The sequence below is a fragment of the Tursiops truncatus genome, chromosome 17 (assembly GCF_011762595.2).
Source record: "Tursiops truncatus isolate mTurTru1 chromosome 17, mTurTru1.mat.Y, whole genome shotgun sequence".
Lineage (NCBI taxonomy): Eukaryota > Metazoa > Chordata > Mammalia > Artiodactyla > Delphinidae > Tursiops > Tursiops truncatus.
In genome coordinates, this window is record NC_047050.1 from 29459014 (window position 1) to 29485516 (window position 26503).

Genomic DNA, 26503 nt, shown 5'->3' on the forward strand with positions numbered 1-26503 from the left:
ATATCATGCCACTCCCTTCTGACCTCTAGAGTTTCTGCTGAAAAATCAGCTGATAACCTTATGGGAAAGCCCTTGTATATTATTTGTTGCTTTTCCCTTGTTGCTTTTAATATTTTCTCTTGGTATTTAATTTTTGTCAGTGTGATTACTATGTGTCTCTGTGTGTTGCTCTTTGGGTTTATCCTGCCTGAGACTCTCTGTGCTTCCTGGACTTGGATGACTGTTTCCATTCCCATGTTAGGGAATTTTTCAGCTATTATCTCTTCAAATATTTTCTCCAGTCCTTTCTCTTGCTCTTCTCCTCTGGGACCCCTATAATGTGAATGTTGATGTATTTAATGTTGCCTCAGAGGTCTCTTAGACTGTCCTCATTTCTTTTCATTCCTTTTTCTTTATTCTGTTCTGCAGCAGTAATTCCACCATTCTGTCTTTCAGGTCACTTATCCATTCTTCTGCCTCATTTATTCTGCTATTGATTCCTTCTATAGTACTTTTCATTTCAGCTATTTTATTGCTCATCTCATAGTTTGTTCTTTGATTTTCTAGCTCTTTGTTACACATTTCTTGTATCTTCTTGAACCTTGCCTCCATTCTATTTCTGAGATCTTGGATCATCTTTACTGTCATTTTCTGAATCTTTTTTTTCAGGTAGGTTGCCTGTCTCCACTTCACTCAGTTGTTCTTTTGGGGTTTTTATCTTGTTCCTTTGGGACATATTCCTCTGCTGTCACATTTGATTTAACTTTCTGTGATTGCAGTTTCCATTCTGCATGCTGCAAGATTGTAGTTCTTCCTGCTTCTGCTGTCTGTCCCCTGGTGGATGAGAATGTTCTAAGGGGCTTGTGCTGGCTTCCTGGTGGGAGGGACTGGTGCCTGCCCACTGGTGGGTAGAGCTGGGTCTTGTCCCTCTGGTGAGTAGAGCCATGTCAAGGGGTGCATTTATTGGGCAGCTGTGGGCTCAGGATGACTTTAGGCATCCTGTCTGCTGATGGGTGGGTCAGTGTTCCCTTCCTGTTGGTTGGCTGGCCTGAGGCATCCCAACCTTGGAGCCTACAGGTTATTGGGTGGGGCCAGGTCTTGGTGAGAAAATGGCGGGCTCCAAGGGAGCTCATACCAATAAGTACTCCCCAGAACTACTGCTACTAGTGTCTTTGTCCCCTCAGTGAGCCACAGCCGCCCTTTGCCTCCACAGGAGACCCTCCAATACCAGCAGGTAGGTCTGGCCCAGGATCTTGTGATGTCACTGCTTTTTCCCCTGGGTCCTGGTGTGCACAAAACCTTGAATGCACCCTCTAAGAGTGGAGTTTCTGTTTCCCTCAGTCCTGTGGAATTCCTGTAATCAAGCCTTGATGGCCTTCAAAGCCAGATGCTCTGGGGGCTCCTCCTCCTGATGCCAGACCCCAGGCTAGGGAGCCTGACGTGGGGCACAGAATTTTCGCTCTTGTGGGAGAACTTCTGTGATATAATTATTTTCCAGTTTGTGGGTCACCCACTTGGTGGGTATGGGATTTGATTTTATTGCGATTGTGCCCCTCCTAGTGTCACATAGTGGTTTCTTTGTCTTTGGATGTAGGGTATGTTTTTGGTACTTTACAGCGATTTTTTGTCACTGGTTGTTCAGTAGTTGTGATTTCCGTGTTTTTGTGAGAAAGGATGAGCTCACCTCATTTAATTCATATAACAGTCCTGTAAGATTGAGCTATTATGGTCACTAAACAAGAACATAGATACATAAGCATTAAGTGACCTCTATTTTTTTCCATCCTTCAAAATAATCCTATGGGTAGATATCTTTCCATTTTACCTACAAGGAAATTGAGGCCTGTAAATAATTTGTCATATAGGGCAGAGCTGGTTAATGGCTGAGATGGCACCTGAACCTCTGTCTACTTGAACTTTTGTATGATAATAATATATTTATAAGAGTACTATGGGGCTTCCCTGGTGGCGCAGTGGTTGAGAGTCCGCCTGCCAATGCAGGGGTCACGGGTTCGTGCCGCGGTCCGGGAAGATCCCACATGCCGCGGAGCGGCTAGGCCCGTGAGCCATGGCTGCTGAGCCTGCGTGTCCGGAGCCTGTGCTCCGCAACGCAAGAGGCCACAACAGTGAGAGGCCCGTGTATCGCGAAAAAAAAAAAAAAAAAAGAGTACTATGGTTTACTATAACTGATTCATTTCTTTCCATTGGTATTGGTGAAGCCCTTAGCTAGGAGTGGCTTATCAGTCTTTACTCTTGCTTATCATTCTTTGTTCTTGTTTCCTAGTTTCTGAGTCAAGTGTTGATCCACTTTGCTAGTACCTGGGGGCTATTTTCTATGATTGTTCAGCCTTTTGCTTATTGCCTTTCTAGGCTTTGATATTTAAGAGTTACATGCCTGATCTAAGGTTACACAAGCTTTGGAAATGTGACTAGTTAATTTTATTCATCTACTAAACCTACTTGGATATAACATATACTTGTGAAACTCTAGACTGACAGGGAAATTGTTTTGGTAAATCTTTGAGATCCTCTATTAAATCATGCACATTTATCTTAAGTTGATTTATCTTTCCTAATAAAGTTTACAAATATACCATAATGAAACACTCAGAATAGGTCTCAGTTCACAGGTGCAGTGATTAATGCGCTCTGGAGAAACTGCCTTAACAGCTGAGTGACAAATTATACAAATGTGTGTAGCTACATCAATTGAGAAATTTGATCCCCTTCTTCAGATAAATAAATAATCCATTCAAATAGAAGACCACAGTTTTGTGATTAAAATTTAATATGCACTTAAAGAATATGTATATCTGTGGCAAGTGCTGTGAATATTTGTACATGAATGTACTATTGCTTAGGTCTATATATGGCAAGAGACTGACAGGAATCAAAAAAAAGATTTTTTGATTATGGATAGTATATTATTTATACATTATAGACAAACAGATATTCATATGTGTGTACACCAATTTATCATTCACAATTGGTTCTGGAAAATAGATTTGTTTCTTTAGTAATGTATTTATCAATACATTATTCAACTTATCAGTTGGAGTTTAAATTGCTTATAAATTAATCTCACAGTAAAAATTACCATTTGTGAGGACATAAAAATTATACCTCAGAGCAATTTACAGTAAATGAAACAAAAGAATTTAAGTCATAAGTTAATGACAATATTTTTGTACTGTGTACTCATTTTTTTATTAGCAAATTTGACACCGATTGAAGTAGGTGTACAAATTTCCATATGTTTCATTTCCATATATGTATAAATAAACAAATAAATACTGTACTTCATTAATAGGGTAAGACTATATACAGATTATATACATTCTAGTTAATTTGAATATTATTTTTAATCATTCACATGAAAAAATATGTACATATATAAATATATTTATATATTAATGATTTATTTTGTTTTGCAGTTATTATAGGCATGTGCATATGTAATTTATAGACTGTCTTTCAGAGGACAGATTGGTCAATTATATGATATGTAACATTTTATTTTATATAAATGAGTTTTGTAACTAACTAGTTTTAATTTATATAAATATTTTGATAATTATACTTTAAAATACAAATATATGTGCTGAATTGCTTTAATTTTAATTGAAGCATTATTCTCTCTGGAATTAATTCATTTGAAATAGTAATAATCTATAGAAAATTATCACGGTAAATTTGGTTATTATTATTATTAGTTTTGTGATATGGGATTGATACCTAAGGTGTATCTAGAAAAACATACCTGTAATATGTTACTGTTGACTATGTAGCAGGAAGGGTTGAACCCATATAAAATGTATGTTTGAGAAAAAGTATTTATGTATTTAAATCTTTTTTAATCCATGTAAATTTCTCAAGGTTTACCTCAGTAATAATAATATTATTATTACTAGTAACAATGATAAATGAGTGATTACTGTATCTAGAAACTGTGCTAGGATCTTTATATTCATTAAAGTTTTTATATTCAAAATTTAGTGTTCATAAAATTTGTATGAGGTATTATCATTACCTTTTTTGTGTAGATTAGGATATTGAAACTAAGATTAAGTGACTTGCACAGGATAATTTTACAAGTAAGTATTTGAGAAGTGAGTAGACTTCTGAGGAATATCCAGGAACTGACAAAAAATTTCATACATCTGTCTGTCAAAGACAAATCAGTGATTATGTTATTGTTCTTGGAATGAATTTTAAGACTATTCAGAATATATTGCAGGGACTAATCAAAAACATTTGGGAGAAGCTGAGTTTGTGATTTGTTGGATTCTCTTTGGACATATACCAGCAGATACTAACAGATGTTCACACAAAGTCATGAAGATTACATAGACTTAGATAAAATGAAGTAAGATTTTTTAATTACTTATTTTGCTATTTCTTTCTTAATGTTCTATGTTCTTGTTTACTTGCATTGTCACTATATATATACATATATACATATATATGTATATATATACACACTTGTATATTTTTCAGTTGTTTTCAAGCAAGGTCCAATTGATGTGAAATTATTATGATGCTAATTATCTTTCAGTACATATAGTTTTTTGTATATGAAATACAGAACAGAAAAAAGGTGAAAATTTTAAAAATAAGGGAAAAGAACTAGAAAATAAATAAAAATAAGAACTTATGAAATTGGAATCAGAAAGGAAATTGATCAGTATGAACTTAGGGCCTTAGAAAACTTTTCTTACATAATTTGATCAAAACAACTTGCCAAAGGGAAAAAAAATCATCTAATATAGCCCCATCTGTTTAAAAATCCATGAAAAATGCAGGAGTATTTTATAATTAACTTTTTAAAAGATGTCCTTGGGCTTCCCTGGTGGCGCAGTGGTTGAGAGTCCGCCTGCCGATGCAGGGGTCACGGGTTCGTGCCCCGGTCCGGGAGGATCCCACATGCCGCAGAGCAGCTGGGTCCGTGAGCCATGGCTGCTGGGGCTGTGTGTCCGGAACCTGTGCTCCGCAACGGGAGAGGCCACAGCAGTGAGAGGCCCGCGTACTGCAAAAAAAAAATGTCCTTGGTTCTTTGAGTTTTAAATGTAATATTGGGAAGAGAACGGATCTGGGATAGTCTGTCAAATGAAGGCATAGGAATTCAGAAGGGGGTACAGTTGGGACGGCTAGGTGCCATTCTGAGGTGCGAGCCATACAGGTGAAGGTAGCTGGCTAGTGTAGAAAAAAATACAAGATTAAAAGCAATGATGAGCCCAAAAGAATTGAGTCTACACTGAGTCCAGAGTTTATAGAACTGGGGACAAGAAAATATATTCAACTGAAAAGTTATGGTGAAGTAATTTTATTGTGCAGAGACAATTCAATAGGAACTGTTGCAAGATAAACGTGTTCCTTTTGTAATACAACTAAAGTTTTCAATTCTTGTTATTAGTGTTTTCTAGATGAAGTTGATGGATAAATAGTTATCACTATATATCATGCTCAGGAGTCAGTCACAGTCCTTTTGTGCATAACCTATTATAGTTATGACCCCAGAAAATATTTTTAAAACCCTTCTGAGATGATACACAGAAGTAAAAGATATATTAAGATTTTAAATCCTAGACATTGTAATGAGCCTTAATTATTGTGAAGCAGCAGAAAATAAGAGAAACATATATCACACCTAGCAGAATATGGTGAGTTTATTGGTGTCTGATTGTTAAAAGGTATGTTTTACTCTATGTATGTAGCCATGGAAAGCAGTATAAATATCCTGTTGCTGCTGCTACAAAAAGGGTCTCCAATATGCAATGTAGACATTTAGTAAGCTGAAAAGAGTCTCTGGACAATGGAAGGTCAATGACATGAATTCTTCCTTTACCTAACCTAGGCTCATGTGTGCTATTGATTCTGCTGTATCTGCCTGTACAATATTATTTCTCTCTTCAGTCGTACTATTCACTATAGCTCACAAGGCCTCCTTCATAAGTTCCACTAGACTAGAATATCTTTCTTCCTGGTCTAGGTTTCCCTCTCAGAATGCTGTACACACGTAGAAGAACTGTGAATATGAAGATTCCGTAATACACAACCTATCAGAGAGTACCTTGAGGGTTCTGCTTTGTGATGCCTCAAGGAAAAGAGTGGTCATTTGCCTCTCAAATAGCCTCTGGTTAGCTGCCTTTGAGCCATCAAGATGCCTATGTCTTCTCTCCCAGCAGCCATTTTATCTCAAATGATAGCTGTAAGCAATGTGTCTCCTCCTCCACTTCTCAGTATTCCAAGTGAGTGGGGAAAATCTGGAGGGTCTGCCATTGTTTTCAGTGTACTTACCCTAGAGAAGAGAAGTGGGGCATTTGAGGGTTGTTAGACACACTGGGAGTCTTATTGACAGCATAGTGGAATGGAAAGAATATAGATGTGCAATTCCTGCTATGTTCTCCTGAAGCCATTTCTATTCTGTAGGTCTCCAGTATTTTTACCCAGTAAAATGAGGATTTTTATGAACTCTCAGAAGTTCAAATAACAAATACTTTTAAAGAGGAGAGAAAACAAAGTCTCAGAGAAGTCACTTGGGGCACCGATGATCAGGCTCCTTGTTTCTGACAGGTCTTCTTGTGCCTACCCAGAGTTAGTTTTACTGCCTTTCATAAGCTATTTAAACATACTTTTTACTAGGAGAATTCTTATTTAAATTTTTTAAGAAAAATAAGAGATAATTCCCATTATCCTTGTTTTGAAATTTATTCTCTTTTAATTTTGTAGTTTTTGATTTATGATATCATAAGAATTATAAATATTTTTAAGTTTATACAATTTAAAGAATTTTCTTATTTTATATAGTCAGCTTAACCCAGAATATTTTTCTCAAGACTTTTCTTCATACACATCAAATTCATAGATCTATTATTTGGTCACTAATAATATGTAATAGTCCTAGTGATAGTTGAGATTTTAAAAATCTTTCAGATACCAGTGGTAATAATTGTGACTCTTTCAACTTCAATAAAGCATTTACCTTACTATTTTAATATTCATTGGGTAGATTTCTGGTATTGATCTGAAAAAGCTAACCCATCTATTCTTTTATCTTCCTGTGAGAGTTGACTCTTTTATGTATACATACTTTTAAATTAATGATCATAGTCTCCAGGGAAAAAGTTGCCACAGGCAGGAGTTGATACCCTTTGAAATGGGTAATGCTATACTTATGTCTTGAACAGCATTAGATAAAGTCCTTATGTTAAATCAAATTTATTCCTACACATGTTATTTTATATGTTTTTATTATTGTTATGAAAAATTTCTTGTATATAGCCAAAGTTATATTTCAATACAAGTTGAAATAAATATTAAATGTAATTTTGCCAAAAACCACAGTTTCTACTGTGCAGAAAAAAAGTCACCGTAAGACGATTTCTTTTTTAGCAGCCTAGGAAGTACAGTATCTGGGAGTTAAAAGATCAAATTAATTTAGAATCAATGGGATGAGATATGTGCTACCCTCTGTAGTGTCTCCCAAGGACACTTAACTTGTGTGAAGTGATTAAAAGATGAAAAATCAGCAGCATTTAAGTCTCAGAACTGAATAGAGCATAATGGAAAGCAGTGGAGCTCCCAATTTTCCCTTTAGAGGTTCCTGCTTGATGTTCTATGTGTGACTTCTCTTTGGAGACGTGTCCTGCTTGCTCAGTAACTGTGTCTTTTTGCTAACTCTAGCAAGTCGGCAATTTGCCTTAGCGAAATCTATCATCACTGCTGAAACAATGACCTCAGGAAAGCATATGTGAGAATGCTTTCAATCCATAATATGACTGAACCTGAATTATAAAGGAGATATAAAAGGGAGTGATTCAAAATGTAATGGACTTAAATAGGAAGGCTCAGTTAAGGACCTTAAGGAAAATCTAGGCATTATATACATTCTGGTTTACTTTGAATGCACTTAGCCAGGTTACATTTACTGAGTCATGCCTATCTTCTCTATAAATTTTATATGTGAATAATGTTTATTGAGGGCTTTCTATAAGCAGTGTGTGAGCATTTTGCATGTTTTGTTATTTCATTTATTTCCCGCAATGAACCTATGAGCTCTGTTGTAGGCAGAACAATGGCCCTCAATGATGTGCATGTCCTAATCCCCTGAACCTGTGAAGATGCTATGCTTCTTGGCAAGTGGAATGAAGAGGAATGGAAGATGGAATTGGGGCTGCTAAACAGCTGACCTTGAGATGGGAGAGTCTTCTGGATTATCTGCTGGTCCCACTGTAATAACAAGAGTCCTTCTGGGTGGAAGGAGGAAACATTTATGAGTCAGATGCAGGATGAGAAAGGCTTGACTGGCCATTACTCGCTTTGAAGATGGAAGGGGGCCATGAGCCAAGGAATTCAGGCGGCCCCTAGAAGCTGGAAAAGGCAAAGAAATGGATTCTCCCCAAGAACTTCCAGAAGGAATACAGTCCTGCTGACAGCTTGATTTTAGGTCAGTGAGACCTATTTCAGACTTCTGACTTCCAGAACTGTAAGATAATAATGTTGTGTTGTCTTTAAGCCAGTAGGTTGGTGGTAATTTTTACAGTGGCAATAGAAAACTAACACATGGTCTATTTTACAGTTAGGCATAGTGAGGCTTAAGTTTCATGCTAAAGTTCACATAGTTGTCAAGTGATAGAGACTCTTCATAGTATCATCCATGTAATGAATTTTCTTTACTTATGAAAACAACAAACCAGAGTGTCAGCAGCATGCTGGTTTCCTCCTTGTCCACCACCCTGAAATCCCTGCACAGTTTACTAGTTAAATGATGGTTGTGCATTTGTTGAATTTTGCCATTTTCACTACTTTGACACTTTAGATTTAAGGAAGAGAATATATCCTCATCTTCAACACCCACCCCCCCTCCCCGTGCTGTCTGCTTAACTCTGAAGTTCAGACTCAAAAACACTCCAAGCAGTTAAGCTTCTTGAATCACTTACAAATATTTTTTTTGAAACTTCCAAGTCTTCTCCTTCTATAGTCTCTTTGACTTGTGTCTCTGGATTCTTCATAGCATGCTTATGCTAGGAAAGAGGTGGTTGTCCTCAAAAGCAAAAGACTCATGACACTTTTTACTCTGGATGAGAATTGTTTTAAAAACCTTACAGTTAGCAAAACCTGCAGTAGTTTTACCACCTACATGAAATAGCATCTGGCCTAGGGACATGCTTGACCCATTATTATTAGAAGTTGATTTCTTGAAGAGACAAAAGGAAGAAAGATGTCTTAAAAATTCTTTTTAAGGAGACAGGGAGCCGCATTTTAGCATTTGGCTGGAGGAAACCATTTCATACTACGATTAGGAGTGTGGTCCAGTTAGATACCTTTTTTGGGTTAATAAGCTATACCTTTATTTTATTCATGCTTATTAGGCTTATCTTTCTAAGAAAGGACAATTTCAAAAATGTGCTTTACATTTTGCCTACTGGTTTATCTGGTAGAAAGAATTTCTGTGCTTTAACCAAAGGGTTTTTTGTTTGTTTGTTTTCCCAGTAAAAAAAGGCTTTCAAGTTCACAAGATATTTGTAGGTACATTTTGCTTCTTCCAACATGTGAGGCTGTAGAAGAAGAAGAAGAAAAAAAAAGCATTCAAGAGAAGACCAGAGACACTTGAAGGAATTTAGAAACAAGATACTACTCCTAAGTGAATGTTTTCCTTTGCTCTTTTCTTTCATGTTATGGGCATACATTTACAGAAAACCTGAAATAATGGTGTCATCATTCCTAAAACTTCACAGGCATTTCCTGTAATTTGAGAGTTTTCAGTTCTTTAGCAGCTAAAGATTAAAGGAGTTTCAAGATATATATTTATCTGGAAAGGTGAATATTGCTCCATTTTAAAGTTTTACACCATTCAGGAGTAAAAATAAGAAAAAGGGGGGGCTTGTCAGTGAAGAAGCAGACTTTGTAATGTATAAAGAAAGCAAGGCTGAAAAACAGTTGAAAGAGATGAGAATGGGTATTCCAAGAAGGAATAAAAGATAAAAAAGTGGTTGCATGTTTGTGTATGTCTCTGTGTTTGTGTAATCAGTAATAGTCCCTATGGAAAATACCATCAGATAATTTAGGAAAGGAAATATTTGAAAATTATTTTTTCTATTTTTCAGTGTAAAAGTCACTTTTATCTTTTTTTAAATCCCAAAGGAGAAAAGATGAATATTTTATTGAAACAGTACTGTTTCTACTTTTTTTCTTACCACCATTATAACCATCTCCGTGTGCTCGTACTTTCTGTTAGAAGATCTTGAATGGCCTTTAGAAATTGTTATGTTAACTTAAACTTGAGCTTAATCATGACTGGGGTGTTCAGGCAGGAAACCTTGAAGTAATTGCATTGCATTGCAAATCAGTTCTCTCCACTAGAGGTCACACCAGGTCACCCCTCAGTGTCAGGCTGCTGTTCTGTTCTCAGCAGTCTCTCAGAAGTACCTCCTGCATCAGTCCTCTGTTATCAATCCCTCAGCCATCTGGATCCTTTATCACCTTCCTTCAACATATATTGTGGACCAGATTTCCTTTCTGATATGACGATTAAAATATGAATTTGATCATATTAATTCTCCGCTCAAAAGATATCAGAGTCTTACTTGCCTCCAAAACTTAGATTACAATCCATTTCCCTCAGTCTGGCATTTAAACTTTTCATAATTTGGCTAAAATCTGTCTTTCATGTCCTAGACTTTACACGGCTATTGATTGAACTCTCCACTGTAGCTAAAATGTTTTGATTGACGTTCTTTAAACCCATCTGCATCACTGCTCAAGGAGACAAGAGGGCTTTCTCGGTCCAAGTAAACATTCACATGACCATATTTGGCCCCTGTGCTCAGAAGGATATAGGATAGAATCAGTCTTCCAGAGGGCAGAATCAGGTGTTTCCCTTTTGTGGAAGCAGTTCTCACAGCTGCCTAGGCAGTAGCCCACAGTCCTCTTTGCCCCCCCCCCCAGGTGGTGGTTCAGGTTCAAGGTAATGAGAGTCACAAAGGGCAGGTGATAAATAGCCTTGGCTTAAAATTCATACCTGCAGGAGCCAATTTTTATAACCATGGCCTATAAAAATTCCATAGGCATAGAACTTCTCAGTTACAAGAATCACTGTACTCAGGGAAGCCCATTTCTGTGGCTCAGGTACTTGCAGATCATCACTAGTTTGTTCTAGTCCAGGTACAACTCATCAATCAGGCATCATTGTTATCATAAGCAACGTTCCCTAGTAATCTGGTTAACACCCTCTATCTGGCCTCTCGTAAATAGAGCTGGAGAGTTCTCATGCTGAGGGGAAAGTTACTCCTTGAGTTACACCATTATACTCTTCACCATACTCTCCTGCCTTAGCTCATGTTTCCTCTGGGGTTCCCTTCTATCTTGCTCTATTTGTTCCCATCATTCCAATTCTTCAAAGTTCTGCTCAATGACTTTAATCTCCACAAAGACTCTCCTGTCCTCTCCAGCAGGGATCTCCAACCCCAGGGCTGTGGACTGGTACCAGTCCTGGGCCTGTTAGGAACTGGGACACACAGCAGGATGTGAGCAGTGGTGAGCAAGTGAGGGGAGATTCATCTGCCACTCCCCATTGCTCGCATTAACACCTGAACCATCTGACCCCCGCAACCCTGCCACCCTGGTCAGTGGAAAACTTGTCTACCACGAAAGCGGTCCCTGGTGCCAAAAAAGGTTGGAGACCACTGCCCTCCAGTAGGAAGTAATCTCTTCCATATCTCTGAACTCCCTTAGCAATTTCTCTACACCCTTTCTATCCTTAACACCTTTAACTTCACTTAGAAACCTCATATACTTGTGCCTTAGGGCTATGATTCTAATTAGATGAATATCTAGAAATAAGTGGTTATCCCTCACATCTGTTTCTCCAACGCCTAGCATACAAGTGTTTAGTAAATTGACAGAAAAATGAACAAGTCTCACAATTTATGGGAGTTTTGGTGAATAGTTCTCTTTTACAAATTATTACATAAATAACATATGCCTCAGGCACAAGAAAATATTAAAATTTGAGTGAGTCTTCCTCCCAACTCATACTCCTGATCTTATCCTCAGAAGTAACTATCATAAAAATATTTTTCTTGAAATTTTCCATGCATATTCATGTTTATATATGTATATATATTTATTTTAGGGGTTACATTATATTTCATTGCTTGAGTACACCAAAATGGTACTAATGGATGTTTAAATTATTGTGTCTCATCTTCAAGTCCACCCTTTTATATTCTGCTTCATGAGGTTGGGGCTGGGACTCTGCAAACCAGTTTTTCCCAGGAAGCCGGGGGGCTTCCTATTAAGCTCTGTCAATAGCAGGTATTAGAGGGGGATTGAAAGGCAGGAGGAAAGTTAAGGGAAGTGTTCATTCTTTTGATTGCCGTTTCTGGTTTGCTTCTTGTGAGTGTCTCTCCAGTAATGTGTCTTTTTCACCCAAACCATGGCTGTTTGTTCCAGCAGCAGCAGTTTATTCCATTTGCAGTTTTACCAATATTCTCAGAAATAACCCCATTGCACCCCCTCAAAAATTCAGTGCCAGCTACTACGTCCTGTCCTCAGAGGGATGTGTCTCAGCTTTGTAGGGACATTTCTCCAAGCTTCTAAGTTTTGGTAATTAAACCTCTTTCCTTTGCTTCATCGGCTGAAATAGGGGTGGTAGATGCTTTCTGCATGATATTTGGTGTTTCCTTTTTTTTCTTTTCAGTTTTCTAACACCTAACAGTTCTTTGTATCAATTTTTTCCCATTAAAAATACTGATATGGTTTCTGTTTCCTGGCTACTGGATCCTAACTAATATGGTGGGAATTGGTTTCTAGCAAGTTTTGCTGTTTAAATCAAATAAACGTTCTGTATGTATCTTTTTAAGTTGGTAAGCAAGTGTTTCAACAGAACTCCAAGGACAAAGAATGTGTGCATTTTAATTTGATAACTACTGACAAATTGTCTTCCACAGAGTCTGTACTAATTTCTAGTTCTACCATCAGTGTATACGAACTTCTATTTTACAACATTTATGCTAATATCATGTACTATAAGACACACGTTTTGCCAATAAATGAATTGCAAACAGTTTTAATTGCTCTTTAAGTTCACTTTTCTTAAAGAGTGAGGTTTAGAATCTTTTCATATATTTGTGCCCATTTGTATCTATGTGAACAGCCTGTTTATGTCCCTTGACTATTCACTATTTCTTTTTTCTTTTTTTTCTTTTTTTGCGGTAAGCGAGCCTCTCACTGTTGTGGCCTCTCGCGTTGCGGAGCATAGGCTCCGGACGCGCAGGCTCAGCGGCCATGGCTCACGGGCCCAGCCACTCTGCAGCATGTGGGATCTTCCCGGACCGGAGCACAAACCCATCTCCCCTGCATAGGCAGGTGGACTCTCAACCACTGCGCCACCAGGGAAGCCCTATTTTTTCTTTTATTTAAAAAAAAAACACAACTCTTTGTTTATAAAAGAAATTAGCCTTTTGGCATGGCATATACTTTACAAATATTCTTCTCAGTTTGCATTTTTGTTTTGTCTTTATGATTTTTGTGTCCTACAAAGGTTTTAGAATGTTTGTGTAGTTTTTGTCCTCTGTTATTGATTCTTGCTTAGAATGCCATTTTTCCATGCCAAGATTTAAACATAATTCCTCCATGCTTTCTCTTAGTATTTATGTAATTTTACTTTTCAGTATTAAGCCTATTAAATATTTGGTGCATCTGGAATTTATTTTGAATACATTTACTTTAGAATAGTGATGTAAGGCTACAACATAATATTTTTGCAAGTGATCAACCAACTGTTCTAACACCATTTGTTGAGTAATTCTTTTTTTCCTGCTAATTTGAAATACCAGTTTTTATTAAATACTAAATTTTTGTATGCATTCTGGATCTATTTCTGGAATATATTATTTACTTTTTCCACTAATCTCTTGTCTATATATGCATTCATGTTAAACTGTTATAATTTTGAAGCATTATATTTCAATATCTGGTAAGATTAACCTTTACTGATTACTCTTTTTTAAAAGACTTTTTCTGGCTATTCTCCCATTTTAATTTTTCTGTGTGAACTTTATAACTATTTGGGCTTCTTCAGCAAGTAAACATTTTGGTATTTTAATTGGAAAATGTGTAAAATTTAAAATTAACTTATGAAGGGCTTCCCTGGTGGCGCAGTGGTTGAGAGTCTGACTGCCAATGCAGGAGACACGGGTTCGTGCCCCGGTCCGGGAAGATCCCACATGCCGCAGAGCGGCTGGGCCCGTGAGCCATGGCCGCTGAGCCTGCGCGTCCGCAGCCTGTGCTCCGCAATGGGAGAGGCCACAACAGTGAGAGGCCCGCGTACCGCAGAAAAAAAACCCAAACAAACAAAAATTAACTTATGAAGAATTGACATCCTTGTGATATTGAGTCTTCCTACTCAGGAACTGGTATCTTTATTCAACCTTTCTACTTCCAAGTTATGCAAGTGTCCTTTTTATGACACTCAAGAAAATTTATTCCTGGGCATTTTACATTTTTTCCTTACTATTAGGAAGATATTTTTCTCATTATATTTTCTAACTATAAAAGTCATCATATGAGAGAGCTATTGAATTTTAAAAAACAAAGAATTTGAAACCACAATTTTACAGAAATGTTGTAAATTCAATAAAAAGAAATATATTTTTCCAGAGCCATTTGACACTCCATCATCCTTAAATATTTTGGTATGCATTTCTTAAAAACAAGGACATTCTCTTATTACATAATCACAATACATTCATCAAAATCAGGAATTTAACACATATAAATTACTGTAATCTAATCCTTAGACCCCGTTTAAATGTAGCCAATTGTTCTGATAATGTTCTTAAGTAAAAGGATCCAATTCAAAATCTCATGTTGCATTTCACCATCTTATCTCTTCAATCTCCTTTAGTCTGGAACAGTTTTTAAGTTTTCCTTGACTTTCATGACCTTGATGCTGGGAGTTACAAACTATTACTTAGAAGAATATGCTTCAGTTTGGTTTGTCTGATATTTCCTTATGATTAGTTTCAAGTTAGAAATCTTTGGCAGGAATGTCATAGAAGTGATTCTGTGTTCTCCTTCCATCTTACCAGGTGACACATAATTTCACTTTAATCAGTTGACTAAGGTGGTACCCAGAGAGCTTCTCTGCTGTAAATTTGCTTTTCCCCCTTTTGTAATTAATAAGTATTTTGTGAAAAGGTATTTTGAAAATATATAAATACCCCTTTTCTCATGAAATATTTAATCAATAAATGTAAAATTATGATTTCCTAGTTTATTAAAAGGGTTTTAATTAATTACTATCATTATATATTTTGATGCCCAAATTGTTTAATTGTTAAGTCTGGCCACTGGGAGTACCCTCAAGGTTGTTTAAGCATTTCCTTGCTTTCTGGAGCAGTAAGATTTTTCAGGCTCATCTTGTACTTTTCCCTACTTGATCCTGCCGACCAGCTCTTTTCCCAAAGAGCCCTAGTTTATTTTAATGCAGAATTAGATTTAAAAATTAAGCTCTGGGTACTATGTGTGCTCATTGATGTTAGAGTGTCACTGCCCCCAGGCCCTCTCAGTGGACAGATCTAAGGAATAAAAATGTACATTTATGTTGTTTGCATATCAATTTATATCTATGAAAGCCATGAGTTTACACCAATTCATTCAAGTCCAATGCAACACTACAGTCATTTTGGCTTTCTGTGTTTGTAACTCTCTTCTCTCAAGTAAGAAACCTTGCTCCTATTAACCTAAATACATTTGATCAGTTCCACTGTGTGTAGCCAATCTTTCATACTACTGCCACCCCATCCCCACTAAGGGTCCTACACTCAACACTGGCATATCCTGTCCCCCTCCCACCTTTGCTCTCCTTACCCCTCTTGGCCTCTGATATTCTGCACAGGCCCACCCCACATGTGGATGCCCACCACGTCCTGGTCTTGTCCACTGGGAAACCCTACCATTCTCCCCAAACCTACAGCTGGCATTGATGCCTACCTTCCTCTACTACCCTCAATGCTTTTGCAACTCATTTCTTCAGGGAAACGGGCAAGCTATTGAATATTTGGTTACTTCCATTATCAACCACTTCAGTCAATACCTTAATGGATTTTCAGTCTATGCAATTCTGTTTTCTACTTATATAATTACAATATTATCAATTATTTTTGTTTCTCTCTTTTTCTTTCTGTTTTTTTTTTAACAGGCAGGCATACCTTGTTTTATTACACATTGTAGGTATTGCATTTTTTACAAAATAAAAGTTTGTGGCAGGCTTGTGTCAAGTAAGTCTATTGGCACCATTTTCCCAACAGCATTTGATCAGTTTCCATCTCTGTGTCACATTTTAGTAATTCTCACAGTATTTCAAACCTTTTAATTATTACTATTGTATTTGTTATGGTGATCTGTGATCAGTGATCTTTTTTGTCTCTTTTTTTCTAATTTTTATAACGTGTGTATTTCTTTTATCAAATTGTGTTGCTTGGGGCTTCCCTGGTGGCGCAGTGGTTGAGAGTCTGCCTGCCGATGCAGGGGACACGGGTTCGCACCCCGGTCTGGGAAGATCCCACATGCCGCGGAGCAGCTAGGCCCGTGAGCCATGGCTGCTGGGCCTGCGCGTCCGGAGCCTGTGCCCCTCAATGGGAGAGGCCATAACAGTGAGAAGCCTGCGTACCACCAAAAAAAAAAAAAAAAAAAAAAAAAAAAAAAATTGTGTTGCTTGGTACTTCCAGACGTGTGTACCACTAGTGATATTTGTAAGCTCTTCCTGAATTTATGCTATTGCTTCTAGTGTTTCAACATTAAACATGATGCTGTCTTTTGTTTTGATATATTCATCAAATTAAGAAACTTTTTTTCTACTTAAATTATTTAAAAACAATATTGAATTTTACTGAATACTTCTGTATCTGGAGATTATGATTTTTAAAATGTTGACTTGTGGTAAGTTATATGGTTATACTTTGTAGTTGAAATTTCTTGGAATTACTAGGATAAATCTTACTTTTTGTGTGGTATTACTGTGTTAATATGTTTCTGGGCACTATAAAATTATAATATTTATTTTTATTTATGCACGAGATCAGTCTCTGGTTTTCTTTTACCCACTGTCGTCACATTTGGGTATCATTGTTTTACTTGCTTCATCAAAAAAATTTGGAAGCTTTTCTTCTCTGTGTTCTGAAACATTTAACTAGCATTAGAATTATTTCTCCTATAAGGATTTGATGGAATTCACCCGTGATAACACCTTGGTTACGTACATTTGTGTGTGTGTGTTTTTTTGTGTGTGGGGTGTGTGTGTGTGTTTGTGTGTGGGGTGTGTGTGTGTGTGAGAGAAAGAGAGAGAAACTACTGGGAGATTATTTTCCACTTTTTTCAAGACAATTTATTTATTTAGGTTTTTCCTCCCTTCTAGGGTCAATTTAGGTAATATGCATTTTCTTGAAAAGTCATTCATTTTTAATCAGAATTTTAATTAGTTTGGCACATAGTTGTGAAAAATACTTTGATTACCTATATAATGATATTTATCATTAATTACTTCCCAGTTGTATTTCTGACATTGAGTACTTATGATATTTTTTCCTTGTTTAGATAAGCCAGTAGTTTTTTTTTCCCTTCAAAGAACCAGCTCTTGAATTTGTTTACTCTTCTACAGTTTTTCTTGTTTTATAAGTTCATTAATTTCTACTTTTCTATTTTCTCTCTTTTATTTCTCTTATTTATTTTAATTTTCTTTTCCTAACTTCTTGCATTGAATGCTTCATTCTTTCTCCTTTCTTGTAATATAAATATTTTGGGGAATGTAATTTCCCCAAAGACTAATTATATTCCATTGGTTCATGAAAGCAGTCACTGTTTTTACTTTCTTGATATTTTATAATTTCAGTTTTGATATACTGTTTGATTTAAGAATAGATTTGATATATGATTGATATATCTCACTAATTATGTAGAATATTTATATACTCAGTCATTCATTTTCTGCTAATTTTTGGGTAAAAAGGAAGGGAAGATACTGTGGAAGTTATTTTGTCTCCTGAGGTTTTTTTTTCCAATTTGCTCTTTTTCTTTTTAACAATTTTTAAAATTGAAGTACAGTTAATTTACAACTGCTGAGATTTTTCATTTATAAATTTTAAGGCCATATAATTTGGAATGCAAAAATATTTAATAGTAAGGCTCCATACCTAAACCTTTCTTGATTTAACAACTTTAGACAATGGACATTCACAATCTAGTATGAAATGAGAAAACTTTGTCTCTGCACATCTTAATTTGATTATTAATGTCTAATCTGAATAGTAAAATCTAAGTCTGGCTAATTTCATTCATACCTTCACATATTATTATTCAACATACATTATTTTAAAATATTCTTTAAACTGTAGCTATTAATTATTTGCTGTGTGAGGGAATCTATACAAATATATTTTATACTTCCAATTCTCTGTTGAAACTTCCAATTTGTTACTCATTATTATTTACACTATTGTCACTAGACTCTATGAAGAATTTATTGTTTGTGTTAAGGTTTACAGAATTTACCTACTGTTTATTAGTATAGTCCATATTACTTAAGCCTTAGTTGTATTGTTATCAAATTGTATTTTTCAGAGAGCTCATGGTACTTTATATTCTCTGAGGTCTTATATTTATTTGTTACCTTTATATTTATTGGAGAATAAAACTCATGAGTCACATTTTTTTTCCCCCTGAGATTATCTTACTGTTTGCCAGGACTGTTCTGTGGAGAAGACTAAGGCCAAATTGAGTTTTCACTCTTATAGGAGACTTCCTCTTTTGCCTGGGTGCTAAAATAATAGTTTATCTTTGAAAAAGTGACATTTAGCTACGAATCTAGTACATCTAAAAGATCTAGTCTCCTTGTAAATCATGTACTATGATTTCTCTTTCCCTTTCTGGGTCATGATATTATATTTAGTTCTTCAGACTCAGGTCTTTATATTAGAAAAGTGTTCTTGTGTAATATGTTTGAGCATATTTTGTCCTGTGCCATTATTACTATTTTCTTATTCAGGAACAATTTTCACATGTAGTGTCACCTTTCTATCTTCATTTATCACTTTCTCCTGTTCTTTTCTCTATTTATTTATGTTTACCTCAATGTTCTGTGACTATATTTTCTTACATCTTTATTGTCATTTTTGTTATGTCTAATGTGGGTTTTGTCATAATTATTTTTCTCTTCTTTCCTGAATATAACCTGTTCATTTGTAATTTATTTCTATTTAATGCCTTATAGATCTTTGTTTTTCTTTCATCATGTGTATGTGTGTGTGGCCTTTCTTCTCATTTCCTGCCATACTACATCTTCTGATGTGTATTATTTGATTTTTGTTTGATAAGTTAATTGTTTTTCATGCTTTCCCTAAGAGTATGTTATGCCTAGGTGCCAGGATTATTGAACAGTGGTTATTTTTTGAAAGCAGTTTACTTGCTAGAAAAATAAATAGTGGTGGGGAATGAGCTGGGATAACAGACAGATAGAATTTTCTTATATGTTAACTTTGAATACTTTCTCATCAACTTTTTTCTGTACTCTTCCCTAAATCATATGTCTCTAATTAGTAGTTCATATTCCAAAGGTTTCTTGGTAGTGATTTCTCTATTTCTCTTTAATGACTGAGATCAGCTGCTTCTGCGTTGATTGCCACCTAACATTTGTCCTCTGTTTTATCACTGCAACAACCTGACTCTTAAAAAACTATGAGTATAGGTAGGATCCTTTTGCAGCCCTACATTCCATATATATCATGGGCTTGGGGTTCCTCTTAGTGTGTCCAGTCTCAAGAACTTCCCATTCCAGGTAAGAGTTCATTGGTTTACCCCTCAGGGCTAAGGGAACCTACCTTTCCCTGGAGAACTCTGCTTATTTCCTCAAACAAGAGAAGTATGCATATGAATGCCTCTTTTAAAATTTATTGAAATCACATCATTTGGCTGATATTCTTTAGAGTTTGTAGTAAGGAAATATTTTTAATCCTCAGTTTTAATGAAGATCAAAGTTTTTTCTTCTTTTTACACTTTGTTACTTAGTGAGCTTTGCCATGGTGTATAATGTCAAAAATGACATTCATATGATCTTCAATCTCATATAGAAAGGTGATAAAATGATTAAAGTATTGCCTGCAAGGGGCAGAGGGTATTTTGTTTGTTTGTTGTTCATTTATTTTTTATGAGTTTTTGGTGAATATTCTTTAAACACAACTTTATATTCCTCATATAGTCCTGCCTTCATTACTTTTCCTTGATTTATTTTCCTTGCATACAACTCATCCTTGCCTGACATATTAGAGCCATGTTCTTATTATTTATTTATTATAATTTAACAAATAATATTTATTTAAATTGAAGCACAGTTATAAGTTCTAGTGTTTCATATATAAGTAGGGAATGAATCCTACCCTTAGGGGATAGTGATAAATAGAAAAAAAAATAGGTATAAATGAAAAAGTCATAAAGAAAGATAATGCTTGCTTAAGGGAAACTATTTTCAGGTTTAGCACAGCTACTTTTTTCTAGGGAAGAGAAGTTTAAATGTCACAGATGGGTTAACTTTTGAGGTGGATCTAAATGAATGGATAAGTTGAGAAAGAACCAAAGATAATATCATATTGAAGGACAAGGTATGGGACTTCCCTGGCAGTCCAGTGGTTAAGACTTCACCTTCCAAGGCAGGGGATGTGGGTTCGATCCCTAGTCAGGGAGCTAAGATCCCACTTGCCTTGCGGCCAATAAACCAAAACATAATACAGAAGCAATATTGTAATAAAATCAATAAAGACTTTAAAAATGGTCCACATCAAAAAAAATCTTAAAAAAAAAAGGACAAGGTATGTTCATGGAGCAGACAGAAAATGTGTTGTTGAGAGATGGGGGAGGGGAAAGGGAGATGAACATGGTGGTGGTATTTAATGAGGTTCCACTTGGGTATGATTATAAAAGGCATTGTATTCCATATAAAGTTATGTAATCTCTATTGGAATTTTGGAAAGTACTGTGATAGTAGTGTGAAGGATGAGTTGGAAAGGAAGAGGTTCGAGTCAGGGAGACTAGACAGGAGGTAATGGCAGTAGTACAGATGAGACCCAACGAGGGTCTAAAACAAGGTTCTGACGTGTTGCATGCATGTGAATAGCACTTCTTCACAGTGTGCACACATTATGGCCCTCTTCAGTGGCCCTGCCATTAGGATTGGAGAGGACATGTTTGAAAGATACTTAGGATACATTTCAAAAGAGGCAGAATTGATGGCTTTCATAACACCTTGGTCCTGAAGGGGAAAGAATAGAATAGGATCCCAAGGTTGGTGATAGAATTGTGAAAGTGATAGGATTTTCTTAACCCAGGTGGAGAATTCAGGAGGAGGATCAGGATTTTGAGGGAAAGAAGTATGAGAGGAATTTTAAGTGAAGATTTTGTTATCGTGAGTCTGATTTTCCTGGATGACATTCATGTGACTATTAGTGGAGTGAAAGTTAGAGTTCTGGCTGGAGAGTTTGATTTGAGGATCTGAAGTGTATGTGTGATAGCTGGAGATGTGGGTGCTGATAAGGTCATGCAAGAAGTGGGTCTAAACTGAGAAAAGAAGACAGGGATACTGAGAATGGATTGGTGGGCAACACTGATGCTCAAGAAAAGACGATAGGAGTTGGTAGAGCAGTCTAATAAGGAAAAAGCAAGCGAGGAGAGAATGCTGTCACAGAAGCCTCATAGGTAGAAACTTCACCAGTGTCAAATGTCACACAGAGGTTAGTAGAATGGTGACTGAAAAGAGGTTATTGGACTAAAAACTACAAGATTTCCTATAGTTTTTAATAAAACAAATTCTAATGAATGTGAAAGATAAATTTTAGTAAGTGGAGAAGCGAATCTGAGTTGAGGAAATAAACATGAATGTAGATGACTGCATTCATCAAGATATAAAGGGAAGCTATTTCAATAATTTGTTGTATAACATTCCCCTCTATTTTCACTTTTCAGTTAATATATGTCTATTTTAACATCTTAACCACTCAGACAAGGGGCAGGGACAACATAAGCCCACTTGCATAATTGTCCCTGTTGGTGTGTCAGCTTTTATTCATAGAAGTCCATGATTGGGTACTATTCCTTTGCCTCTTGATGGTCTATTTAATTGAGATTTTTCAGGTGCCTTATGTTTATTGAATGTTACTTGAAGGAGAATTAACTTTGAGATTTTAGAAAAAAACAACTTATTATTTGAAGGGAAAAGAATAAACACACTATTAACCACTAACATAGGTATGTTTAATTCTCTATTATTACACAAGTTTAGACTTATTTAAAAACATAGAACTAGATCAATTATCTAAGTATATAGGGGGAATTAATTACACTTATAGTCTCTGATGGATATTTTCTTTTTACTCCTATCCAACTCCTTGTTCTGTACTTTAGTCTTATGCTAGAATTCACCTCCTGCATATAAGAACTGCTATTCTTACTAAAAGTTCGTTGATAATGTTTCTGTTGCTATTGCTGTTGAACTGTTTCTTTGCACTCTGAATACTGTATTAAGCAAAGTTCTACTTATCACTGGATTAGTCATTAGAGTGTGTGCTATAACTACTTTGAAGAGGTCTGTTTTCTAGCCTACCATACTCTGAAATTTCCACATTTTCTCTTTGTTGTTGTCACATTTTCTCTTTGGCTCTGTTGTCCATTTCTTTTACCTTGCCTTATAAGCCACTCAGATGAATTTAGTCTCATAGTAAATAGTGGTTATTCATTTACAATATTGTTAAGTCTTCACTTAGTCTACTGCTTCCTCTTAGATTTTGCAAGGGATATTTATCTACTCTTAAGAGGGAAAGCTTGTTGGAGAAAAATAGTTTAGTTTTATTTTAACACTCACAAAATATATCTTTATATGTTTTAACATATCTTTATAACTCCTATCACAAACATACTTAATTCACCATACTGCATAAATATGAAAATATATATCTACCCCTGAGAAAACATTAACACATGTAAACAAAAGATCATCGTGTCACTCACATAAAACATTGGATTTTAGTTTCTCTATTTCAATAATATATAGTAGGCTTTATATCAATAAAGATAATTGTTTTTTTAATTTCACCATGAATTTCAAGTTTAAAATTCTTTATAACCACCCATTTATATCAGCTGCTAATCCCCTTTCAAACTTACTCTGGTTAAAATCCTTGATTTTTATCCCCATTATAGGGTTAAGCCTCCTCTACTCTGCCAAAAGCCCAAGTAAGACATATTCATGAGCAGAGAAAAAGACTGGAAAACAAATGTAAGCTTAGTATTCTTTAAACTCTTTAAGCTTTATCCCTGTATTAAATTTGATCACCAGAGAAGCTCAACTTTACAATTTCATGGTGAAATCTTTTGTTTTTTTTTCTTTTTAATGAAACTCTTCAAAGACAATATCCAGTATATTGCTCAAGGGCCTTTATGTAAAGATCCTTGTGACAAACACCTCTTGCAAATGAGGATCGGTGAAGAAATTTTTTTGTGAATTGTATAGTGTCCTTCTAGGCTGTGAGTACTACCTAGACTATTCTGTTTTATTTTTTTAACATCTTTATTGGAGGATAATTATTTTATAATGGTTTGTTAGTTTCTACTTTATAACAAAGTGAATCAGTTATACATATACATATGTTCCCATATCTCTTCCCTCTTGCGTCTCCCTCCCTCCCACCCTACCTATCTCACCTTTCTAGGTGGTCACAAACCACCGAGCTGATCTCTCTGTGCTATGCGGCTGCTTCCCACTAGCTATCTATTTTACATTTGGTAGTTTATATATGTCCATGCCACTCTCACTTTGTCCCAGCTTACCCTTCCCCCTCCCCGTATCCTCAAATCCATTCTCTAGTAGGTCTGAGTCTTTATTCCTGTCTTGTCCCTAGGTTCTTCGTGACCATTTTTTTTTTTTTAGATTCCATATACATGTGTTCACATATGGTATTTGTTTTTCTCTTTCTGACTTACTTCACTCTGTATGACAGACTCTAAGTCCATCCACTTCACTACAAATAACTCAATTTCATTTCTTTTTATGGCTGAGTAATATTCCATTGTATATATGTGCCACATCTTCTTTATCCATTCATCTGATTCTGGTTTTGAGTTTACTTGGCTGTGCCAAGCCCAGTGTAAAGTTGTACCCTCAGGTGCCAAAGCTTTCCTCAGGCAAGGTGAGTTTTCAATTTTTCTATTCTTTGCTGGCAATTCTTAGTCTTATAATATCTGTTCTGTGATTTTTATATTTTTGCTTTAACTGAAAGTTGAAGATATTTACTTTTTCAAAGTCCTTTTTAAAGTCAGAATTTCTCAAACCTTGTCCTTTTCCCAAATCTCTATGCCACCATCCCCCTTTTATGTCCACACCAGTCCCCAGGGCTATTTCTGACCCTCTTCTTAAACTGGGTTAGGAAAATGGACTAAACCAATACTTAGTAGAAGTCTTTTCTTAACCTGTGTATATAAAAACTACTGTATGACAGATGAATGGGTAAAGAAGATGTGGTATATATATACACAATGAAATATTACTCAGTTATAAAAGAAAGAAATAATGTCATTTGCAGCAACATGGATGGACCCAGAGATTACCATACTAAGTGAAGTAAGCCAGAAAGAAAAAGACAAATACCATATGATATCACTTATATGTGGAATATAAAATATAACAGTAATGAACTTATCTATGAAATAGAAACAGACTCACAGATATAGAGAACAGATCTGTGGTTGCCAAGGGGGAGAAGGGATTGGAGGACAGATGGATTGTGAGTTTGGGATTAGCAGATGAAAACTGTGATATATAGGATGGATAAACAACAATGTCCTACTGTATAACACAGCAAACTATATTCAGTATCCTGTGATAAACCATAATGGAAAAGAATATGTATATATATATGTGTATAACAATCACTTTGCTGTACAGCAGAAATTAATACAACATTGTAAATCAACTATACTTCAATAAAATTTTTAAAAATGAAAAAATACTACTATAATTAAGATTTTTTATAATATCCCATATAAGAAATATTACTATACTAGAAGTATTTTTTATATAATCTAGCTGTAACTTGGATCATCTAAAATAATGATTCCATATAATGCTAAAGTGCAATGAGGTAATTTTTTTTCTTTCTGAAGGCTTAACTGAGTAAGGTAGGTAAGAAAATACCTAAAGCATGTAATTAGTATTTTCAGGTTTATTAAATGGTAATGATTCATGTGGTAACAACCAGTTTTCTGTTTATATTTTACTATTTTCAGTTTTGTATTTAGAAAGTGGTTATTTGTTATTGATGATTCAGTTTTAGAGCACAAAAAGCTTAAACAAAAAGTGTTTGAAATTTTATGATTCAGTTACCTAGAATTAAAATGGATAAGTTTGGACATGTCAAATTCTAATTCTTCCTTATTGGGATGTGGTCAATGAATATGTCTTAAAAAGGTTAGAAATGCATTAGGCCGGTGATTCTCTCAGTACCTGTTCACTAAGGGAAGGAATAATGTGCATCTTCGTATTTATTACTGCTTTCCATTTTAAATTTCCAACAGCATGCATTCTCCTGGGGTATGGAGAGTACCTGTGATGTGAAGGCCCATCTTTGTAATTATGCTTGTTGTCAATATTCTATTTTCCTTTTCATCTCCTTTGAAGGATGTCAGTTCTTTCTGGTACTGAAGGGGAATCACAGTTAGTTGCTTTTAGCTATGACTACTATCTTTCTGCTTGTAAGGGAACATATGTGATTTGCTTACACTTGAACTTCAGAAGGAATTGCAAACTGAATCCAGACACTAGAAGGTGCTCTGTAGATTTCTGAAGAGGAGCTAGCCAAAGATGGGGACCTGCATAGGAATGAACAAAAATTACTAGTATTACAGAGAAGGAGAAGGAGATGAAGAGGGAGAGGGAGACCTCAAGAAAACTCTTCTTTGAATTGTCATGTCTGGAGTTCTGGAACCAGTTCACATTCTAAAGGTATAGGATAAGGATTCTGAAAGGCTTACTTCCAGAGGAGTGACATTATATGACACATGTTAGCACCAGAATTTACTGGAATTAAACAAATAAACAAACATAATATTCCAGACTAGATTTGACATCAATGAAAAACATTAAATTCTTTCCTCATTTTAATCACCCTATTCAATTCTGCTTGTGTAAAAAAGACTGTTAATACATCACTTCCATAGTCACTGAGTTCTTTTACTATGATGAATGTTTGCAATTAAATTGTATTTACAAACTTGGTTAATAAGATTGCCGAAAATTGCTCACATTTTTAATTGATTTTTTTTAATTTTGCAGGCTTGCAAATGCCTAAGAACATTGATTATCCTCAGCTGAATACATTATGCCACATGAGAGGAATACAATACAGGTAAGTTATCACACCTTTCTTTTCCTGTCATTCAAATGGATATGAATAGGTTTGTTTCATGGATAAAGTATAGTAATAAA

General features: G+C 35.6%; 1 protein-coding gene across 1 annotated transcript in view; it reads left to right on the forward strand.

The window, feature by feature from the left end:
- Positions 1–6139: 6139 nt before the first annotated feature.
- Positions 6140–26503, forward strand: part of CNBD1 (cyclic nucleotide binding domain containing 1) — a 409277-nt gene continuing 388913 nt past the window's right edge. The window contains 2 exon segments of the mRNA XM_033842861.1: positions 6140–6227; positions 26351–26423. Coding sequence (XP_033698752.1) covers positions 6140–6227; positions 26351–26423 — 161 coding nt within the window.